The 9,461-nt window shown below is 41.1% G+C and overlaps 1 protein-coding gene across 3 annotated transcripts in view; it reads left to right on the top strand.

Moving 5' to 3' along the window:
* The first annotated feature begins 487 nt into the window (after window positions 1-487).
* The window catches only part of ptprz1b (protein tyrosine phosphatase receptor type Z1b), a 74,083-nt gene continuing 65,109 nt past the window's right edge, over window positions 488-9,461 (top strand). For all 3 annotated transcript variants that reach the window (XM_085386817.1, XM_085386816.1, XM_085386815.1), the window contains exon 1: window positions 488-824. In XM_085386817.1, the coding sequence (XP_085242943.1) occupies window positions 761-824 (64 nt within the window). In that variant the 5' untranslated portion in view covers window positions 488-760. The remainder of the gene's footprint in view (window positions 825-9,461) is intronic.

The following is a 9,461-nucleotide window of genomic DNA, read 5'->3' as shown; positions in this document are numbered from 1 at the left end:
CAAACTCGGTTTTTGTTATATATGCAGTATTTGACTGAATATTTCAGTAAATCACTGCAGCTATTTCCATTTTTAGCCAAATATGAAGAAATGAGGCTCAAGAATTTTGCACAATATTGTGTAAGGGATGAAAAAAATCAATAAAGTGAGCTATGCAGTGAGAAATGAGTGTGTCACTATACAGCACTGTAACATTAGAGAGCACAGGTACAGTTACTGCATATCCTTGTCATTCCCACAGTGCCACATATTACCAAGATCTCATTGGGTAGATAGGAGGAATACTGTATTATGTGTTGTACTGCCGCCCTGGGATATAAGAGCCTGATCACAGTCGCATGCCACACACACACACACACACACACACACACACACACACACACACACACACACACACACACACACACACACACACACACACATAATGTCCCTACTACCATAAGGAATTTCGCAGGAGCGAAACAGTGATTTCCATTAATGGCAGTGGGCGGCGCGCGCGCACAGCTCGTCTCTTACTGCGATGTACATGCGCGTCCGTAATCGTCCAACCAGCCAGCGAGCCCGCACTCCTCAAATCAGACCCAGCCGAACCAACCCGAGCCGAACTACAACGATCCGAATCGACATCCCCGCCAGCGCAGTCCAAGGCTGGAGAGACGGAATGATGACCTCTTAACGCATCTTTTACGCACTCGACCCGCTGTCCGTCCCTTAAAAGCTCACATTCCGCCTGTTTGCGCTTGATTCGCGTGCTGAGATCATGGACACAGCACTTCTAAGGACCCATATTATCTTCTCTCTGCTTCTCCTTTTCATCCAAATAGGTAAGAAACTGAGGAGGAAAATGATAAGAATCCCAATTTAAGTGATTGTGGTGGCTGACAAGTGATGCCGTGAATGTTTCTGAACGCCGTTTAAAGACCGAGCGGTGGGTCCGTGTTATTCCCCCGGAATATTCGGCACACTTTCAGCCCGTGTTTCCAAATGTGCAATCGGTGGAAAAGACAGAAGGATTACACATGTTGCCGCTGGCTTCTCGGGGTTTCAGGATTGTTGTTTCAGAGGAAGCGTGCGCAGTGCATGCAGCGGTTTCCCTGATCATGCTTTAGACGTGTTGAAGCGTTTTCAAAGACAAGTTGAAGAGTGAATGAAATGTGATGCTCGCTGTGAGCGCGCTCGGTGTTTGATGTTTTATTTGGTGAACGCTCGCGGTCTTCTAAACGCATCTGAGAAGATAAATATTAATCAACATTTTCAGTGACATGACGGGATTCCACTGGGCTTTCTCTGAGTCACAAACATGTAGATACAATCTACATTTTCATTTAAATTGGAAGACGCGGGAATCCATATGAAAGCTTAATGTTTAGCACATTGTGGTTTAAGTACGGTTCTATATAATGTTTGAAAGTACTTTTTGGTTTGGCTGCTGAATTCACGCCTTTAACATTTACTCACCTCAGTTATTATTTTTTGACCTTGTTGGCTCATTTTAACCTCACCTTAATAGCTTGTTGATGCCAAATCACAGATACTCATTCGTGTATTGAAATTGGTACAGATTTGCGTAACAGGTGGGGAAGAAACTGTGAATTCTGTGTATCCTGACTGCAAACACATTACCAACGACTAATAACTGGAATACATAAGCATCCGATCTGTTCAGATTTCATCAAAACCAGATTAGTGGCAGTTCCAAGATCTAGCCCCCTCATGGAGCAAAGCCAAGTTACATGAATTAAAGCGAACAGTGTAGCTTTAGATGGTAACTTTCGTTCACTGTGAAATATATTATAGTAGTAAATTGATGCTGAAATATAACCAATATGGCATATCTAAGTGTTATCATAAAACCTGAGGCAAACAGTAAAATTGAAGTGGCCCCAGGAGGGATTTTCCTGGCACAGAGTCAGGAATTTTTCAACAAAAGTTCAAAAGTGAAGAATGAAATGAAGACGTTTCTAAATTTGCTGAGGTGCTCTTTGAACTATTTAGAGGGACGCCTGCCAATCTCAACTAGCTTCTGTCTGAAGCTGGTTGAAAAACGTTGATTTTGACCTCATAACAAACAGTCAGTTGTTCAAGGTTGAGTCTTAATGAGGTTATCCAACTGATTTTTATTAAATCGGCTGTTCAAAAGGCAGAATCCCATGACGGTCCAGTTATTAAGCCGAGATCAGACGGTTTCAAACGTTTTCACGTCCCGAAACACAAACCTGTCTGCTCCCATTTGATGAGATTTTCTCTAATGACATCCTTTCTTTTTTTTCCTTCTTTTAATTTGATAAACTCTAAATTTGTACAGAAATAGATGCATCATGATAGATGGTACGAGGGAGGGAAGATACCTGAAATCTTCCTCTACTACATGGTTGATTGGTTGGATGGTTGAATTCAATAATAGCAGTGCAATTGCTATTGCTTTCATGTCAAGAAAAAAAGAAGAAGAAGAGGATCAGAATCTGCATAAATTCCACCGGCCTTTAACTCCTTCCACCACCTGCTGTCACCACAGGGTAAAGGCCATATCTTAATTAAATGGAGATGCTCGGAATAAAGAGATCTGTGCATCTGAGATTTGGTGTGATCGGCTGAGATCATTTTCTACTGAACTTTAGAGGAGTTCCTTTCTAAGAAAAGCCTTTGCACGGTCAAAGTTTGAGATGAAGTTGTTGGCGTCCACTTGTTGTTGATTCTCTTTGCAATTATCTGATGCAGTTTGGTCCATTGCTTTTTGAATGTTTATGTGAAAGCTTATGTTTTCAGATACATAGTGAGAGAAATATTGTCTCCCCTCTCTCGAGGAAGCACAGCGTCTCCCCCCACCATCTGTCTCCCAATATGCCTGGACACCACACAACATCACACACATTTTCTTGCTCAGCCTTGCTGTCACACTCCTCCGTGCAAACACACACACATACAAATAGCAGTGAACACAGTCCTTTTTGCTGCGCCTTATGCTTTTTAACAGCACAGTCTCCATACAGCGTACATCTGACTTCTCAGTGTGTATCACACCTGCTGCCTTTCATGCTCTATCTGCAGTTTAGCAGGAAGGAGAGGATGTGAGCTTGTGTTCCCTTTTGGATACAACATTTTGGCTTTGTACATATGAAGAACCAAGTGTTTGGAAACCCCCATAACATGGAGTTTTAGTATCCTGTGATCCTGCTGGTTAGAGATTTAAACCTAATCTGATTCAGCTCAGCATGGTGGTTGTCTCCTCTGGTGCTCTTACCACTTCACAGCACTCTGGGCTTCGCTCAGCTCACACGTTAAACTCAGCTTTCCAAACACAACACCTTGTAGCTGATGCTTTTTTCCCCAGCTTGGTTCTGCAGTTGGTTGCGCGGTACCACCAATCATTTTGTATTGAGTTTAGCTCTAGTGTTGAGCTTGGAAATAGTAGCAAAGGCACTGTGGCTGTAATAGATTTGGCAGTGCATGACAGATAGTTAGATGGAGTGAGACAGCAACAGGCTGCATGCTATTGATCAGTGTGTGTGTGTGTGTTTGATCTGTGAGTGTAGTGTGTACTAATCTCATCAAAATTCCTCTGATCATCAGATGAATTTCATGAAGCCCCCTGTGCAGAAAATCTGAGCATTACAGCACCATGCACTGTCATCTCTGAAGTGTTCAGCGAATTGTACGGTGTGCTTGTGAGATACCATCTGGCTGGCCAGTGCACTCTGGGAATTTGAACCAAAGGGGTTGCATCCGGTGACATAAGGATAGGATGCCTGATGGTGTAATAGTAATTGGCTACAAAATATTGGCACGTACATCCTGGCACCCCTAGTGAACTGAGCATGCTCCATGTGTAAACACATCAATTATATAAAAGAAGCAGTCGAATCAGTCAAATAGATGGTAATGCACAATAGACGTGTCTCTTCTGTAACAGTTAGATTTAAAATTTTTACTTTTAAATGAGATCTGTTGCCTTTTTTCCTTTTTTTTAATATACATTATAGAATATTTATTGCTATGGTGGTTGATGCTCATATTAGATATGGTCGAAGACTCTAATAAGAGGTTTATAGAGAATATAATACATAAACTGATACATACAGTGCATACGACTGTCCCTGTGTCCCCTCAGTTTGAATGAAGACACCACCTTGTCTCCAAACTGTTGCCAACTGCTCACTGAGCCATAAGGAAACTTGAAAAAGTGAGATCCAAACCAGAAACGGAGAATGTTTTCCTTCAATGTAAAAGCTGTGCCTTATCAGTGCAACCAACACGTTTCAGAAGGTGCAACAACCAATTGCTAACCAGCAGGACAATGCCCATTTTTCGCTGGTGACCGGAGTTTGCCAAGGGGTTGTGATCATTCTCTTGGGCTCTGTGACAAGTCTAAGAATTAAGAATGAATGAAAATTAGTTCTTTAAGCGAACTTTAAAATCAACCATATTGACATTAAATCTGTTACTTTATCAATCTTCGTAGGCAAATTGAACACCACGATAAGCTGTGCAGGTTCGTAGCTTAGCAAAGTCGTACTAAAACATTTGACAGATTTTCCAGCGCCGTGTAGCACATAAATCGTTTCGAGGTCAGTAAACACAACCAGAATTCATACATAAGGCACACGGGATTATAAGCTGCACTGTCGATTTTCAGAAAAATCAAAGGATTGATTTTAAGTGTGCCGTATTTTCCAAAAAACACGGCAATAACGACGGCCCGCTAGCATGTTCTACCAAAAATAGTGCTTTGTTGTGTATCTGACGGACGAAAGCCAAACCAGTTCCACACCACTGAAGTTGCAGCATTTTTACAAACCAATTCTGGTTCATCCGTTTCACTCAACGATCCGCTTTCGCCCTTCTCATTCTCCGTCGCCGCCATGCTTTTTCCACCATGTGCGTATGAAAACAAAGGCACTGCGCATTTACCCATATCACAATATTTCATTTTCTTATCGTTGCCCAACATTATACCGTGAATGGTATGATATGGCCCAGCCTTAAATTAAATCATGACAGACAGTGCACGTTTTCAGCTTTAATTTGAAGGGTTTTACAAAAGTAATGGATTCATTGTTAAGGATTGCAGCCATTCTTGTACACAGAGAGCCATTTGCAGAGGCTCAACAGTAATTGGACAAGCAAACATAATTTTAAATATAAAGATTATTTTTAATACCTGGGCCTAAATTCTATGCAGTGAGTGACTGCCTGAAGTCACATACACATAACATGCTTCCCTTGAGATGCTCTGCTGTGTCTTTACTACAGCTGCCTTCAGTTGCTGTTTTTTTTGTGGGTCTCTCTGCCTTTAGTTTTGTCTTCAGTAACTGAAGCATGCTCCCTTGGGTCAAGATCAGGTGACTGCTGTGGTCATTCAAGAATATCCCATTTCTTTGGCATGAAAAGTTTCTGGGTTGCTTTTGCATTATGTTTTGGGTCAGTATCCATTTTCACTGTGAAGCATTGTCTGGTTAGTTTTGGAGATCAGTTTTGACTAAATCTGAACAGAAAGTACACCCTGTACACTTCACAGGCCATCCTTCTGCTCCTATCAGTAGTCATATCATATACACATTAGCCGAGCCATTCCTGCACGTGCCATAATACTGCTTTGGATCATGAGCTGTTCCTTTCCTTCCTTCATACCTTTCTCTTCCAAACATACTGGTTTAAGTTACAAGTCTTAATTTTATCTCTCCAACGAACCAATTACAATGAGATACTTCCCTTCTGTTCTTGACAATGTGACATTGGAAATAACTCTGTGATCATCCACTTTGTCCTCTGTGGCATTAGGCCTTTTGGTGTTGCCCGTACATGCCTTCTTTTTAAGAATATAGAATACATTAGCCAACTTCTACATTTTTATTTTCTGCTCTCTCTTTGGTAGGTTTATTTTGTTTTTTTCAGCCTAATGATGGCCTCCCTCACTCACATGGACATATCTTTGAACTTCATTGTTCCAGCAAACAGTTACTGAATGCAGGTTCAGCACTTCGAGTCAACTAATACAACTACTACAGTGCTTTTGTAAAACCCTTGAATTAAAGCTGCACCCAAATCAAATCTTGAATGTTTGATTTAAAATTCACCGTGGTGATGAACAAAGAAATAATTACACACATTCAAAAAAAAAAGAAATTTCACTGTCCAACAACTTACAGACCTAAATGAATAAAAATTTAAACTAATAAATGTATTTATGTTGATAATTTCATTTATTTGCACATACTATACTATAAGCTCTGCCTGATTTTACTTTCAGGTTCACTGCTTGTGCAGTGATGTCAATAGTGGGCAAAACTGAACTGAATTGAGCAGATCGACCTCTTAGATTGCTCTGTTGTCACTGATTACAGAGCCATTGTAGGGTCTTCACCTGACAAAATAATGTTAATATAATGTGGTGCTACATAAATGAAATTGAATCAAACTGAAAATTAAAAATGAACTTGGATATCCAATGTATCTATTTGAGGCAATGTTAAAGGATACCTCATAGAAAAATCAGGTCACTGCCTAATTTAAAAATCCAGAACCCTCTGAGCGTTTTAGTTGGTGTCAGCATCAACATAACATAGAAGTACTACATATTTCTATTTCGGAGCCCTGCTGTTTTGTACATAGGATTGCATTTAAGATAAAGTCTGTTTGTCAGTCTCCATCTACCTTTAACTCCATACTTAAGATGAGATTATGTGCGCACTAATTTACACACATGCACACACACATTCATACACACGTGTGCAGGCTGGTGGAGTCAAGCTTGGTCAACCAACGAAATAAAAATCTTCACTGAGGGAAATAAATCTTGTTAGAAAGATTTTCCAAAGCCTTCTTAACTGTCTGGCATTTGGGATTTAAAAAAAAGTGTATATATATATATATATATATATATAAAATCTGATTTCTTTTTTTCTTGACAACACACTGGGGAGAGGATGATATTGCATTAAAAAAAAAGATTCATTCTGAAAGTTGAGGAATCTATTAACATTTCTGTGTTCTGCAGACTTTGTACAGCAAATCGTATTGAAAGCCAAACTTGAATGTTGAGTATACATGCAGAGGTAGGAAGAACTGTCCGTAGCCACTGCTGGGTTGGTGTTGCTAAAAACCACAGCTGTTGCACTGAATAAATGATTGGCTGCTTTCTACTTTGATAATTTTTCTTCCTGCCCTCTGTTTTTCCCCACTCACGCAGCTACTTTTCTGTCTGGCCCCTCCATCTAAAGCATTATACTCGTAAGTGCTCTTATTCTTTAATCCACTCAGACGCATTCTGCTGCGACTGTGACAGCGTTTGGTCATGGCTATTTTAGAGCTGGTCTGTGCCACGAGGACTGACGGATCTCTTTGATACTGAGCGGCCTGAACAGGAAACTCAGCTCAATGAATTGCTTATGTCAGTCAGAGCTTTCTTTTTTTTTTCACAAATTACTTTGGTTGCTGTTGTCAGTTGTGATTTAAAAATGCATAAAGTGTCAAAGATAAAAGGGCATCAAAACCTGCACAAAGAGGTAGTGGGAATGATTGAGGATTTAAAAAAAACAAAAAAAACCAACTTAGTTTCTATATTTTAAAACTAAACTTTAGTCAGTTTTCTCTCGCAGTTTAGTTTCGTTTTTAATCAGTGTTTAATTTTCAGTTGTCTCATTCCGATTCACTGTTTCAGTTGGTTATGTTCCTAATAAGGTCATGGTTTAGGCTTAAATGCATCTGTGGCAGCAAACATATACAGTGGGGCAAAAAAGTATTTAGTCAGCCACCGATTGTGCAAGTTCCCCCACCTAAAATGATGACAGAGGTCAGTAATTTGCACCAGAGGTACACTTCAACTGTGAGAGACAGAATGTGAAAAAGAAAATCCATGAATCCACATGGTAGGATTTGTAAAGAATTTATTCGTAAATCAGGGTGGAAAATAAGTATTTGGTCAATAACAAAAATACAACTCAATACTTTGTAACATAACCTTTGTTGGCAATAACAGAGGTCAAACGTTTACTATAGGTCTTTACCAGGTTTGCACACACAGTAGCTGGTATTTTGGCCCATTCCTCCATGCAGATCTTCTCGAGAGAAGTGATGTTTTGGGGCTGTCGCCGAGCAACATGGACTTTCAACTCCCGCCACAGATTTTCTATGGAGTTGAGGTCTGGAGACTGGCTAGGCCACTCCAGGACTTTCAAATGCTTCTTACGGAGCCACTCCTTTGTTGCCCGGGCGGTGTGTTTTGGATCATTGTCATGTTGGAAGACCCAGCCTCGTTTCATCTTCAAAGTTCTCACTGATGGAAGGAGGTTTTGGCTCAAAATCTCACGATACATGGCCCCATTCATTCTGTCCTTAACACGGATCAGTCGTCCTGTCCCCTTGGCAGAAAAACAGCCCCATAGCATGATGTTTCCACCCCCATGCTTCACAGTAGGTATGGTGTTCTTGGGATGCAACTCAGTATTCTTCTTCCTCCAAACACAACGAGTTGAGTTTATACCAAAAAGTTCTACTTTGGTTTCATCTGACCACATGACATTCTCCCAATCCTCTGCTGTATCATCCATGTGCTCTCTGGCAAACTTCAGACGGGCCTGGACATGCACTGGCTTCAGCAGCGGAACACGTCTGGCACTGCGGGATTTGATTCCCTGCCGTTGTAGTGTGTTACTGATGGTGACCTTTGTTACTTTGGTCCCAGCTCTCTGCAGGTCATTCACCAGGTCCCCCCGTGTGGTTCTGGGATCTTTGCTCACCGTTCTCATGATCATTTTGACCCCACGGGATGAGATCTTGCGTGGAGCCCCAGATCGAGGGAGATTATCAGTGGTCTTGTATGTCTTCCATTTTCTGATGATTGCTCCCACAGTTGATTTTTTTCACACCAAGCTGCTTGCCTATTGTAGATTCACTCTTCCCAGTCTGGTGCAGGTCTACAATACTTTTCCTGGTGTCCTTCGAAAGCTCTTTGGTCTTGGCCATGGCGGAGTTTGGAGTCTGACTGTTTGAGGCTGTGGACAGGTGTCTTTTATACAGATGATGAGTTCAAACAGGTGCCATTCATACAGGTAACGAGTGGGGGACAGAAAAGCTTCTTACAGAAGACGTTACAGGTCTGTGAGAGCCAGAGATTTTCCTTGTTTGAGGTGACCAAATACTTATTTTCCACCCTAATTTACGAATAAATTCTTTACAAATCCTACCATGTGAATTCATGGATTTTTTTTTCACATTCTGTCTCTCACAGTTGAAGTGTACCTCTGGTGCAAATTACTGACCTCTGTCATCATTTTAAGTGGGGGAACTTGCACAATCGGTGGCTGACTAAATACTTTTTTGCCCCACTGTAGCTGGGAAGTCACCAACCTTCTGATTTGTAGCTGACCGGCTTCACTAATAAACTCCAGCCCCTTCCAAGAAGTATGACCTGTAGCGACCTTAGTGAAACTTAGTTTGCTGGGGAAGTGACTCTATGCAGAGGT

This window comes from Rhamphochromis longiceps, linkage group LG17 (genome assembly GCF_057381845.1).
Source record: "Rhamphochromis longiceps isolate RC_006_pf linkage group LG17, R_longiceps_female_GT1.1, whole genome shotgun sequence".
NCBI lineage: Eukaryota > Metazoa > Chordata > Actinopteri > Cichliformes > Cichlidae > Rhamphochromis > Rhamphochromis longiceps.
This window is presented reverse-complemented; position numbering and strand designations above follow the sequence as displayed.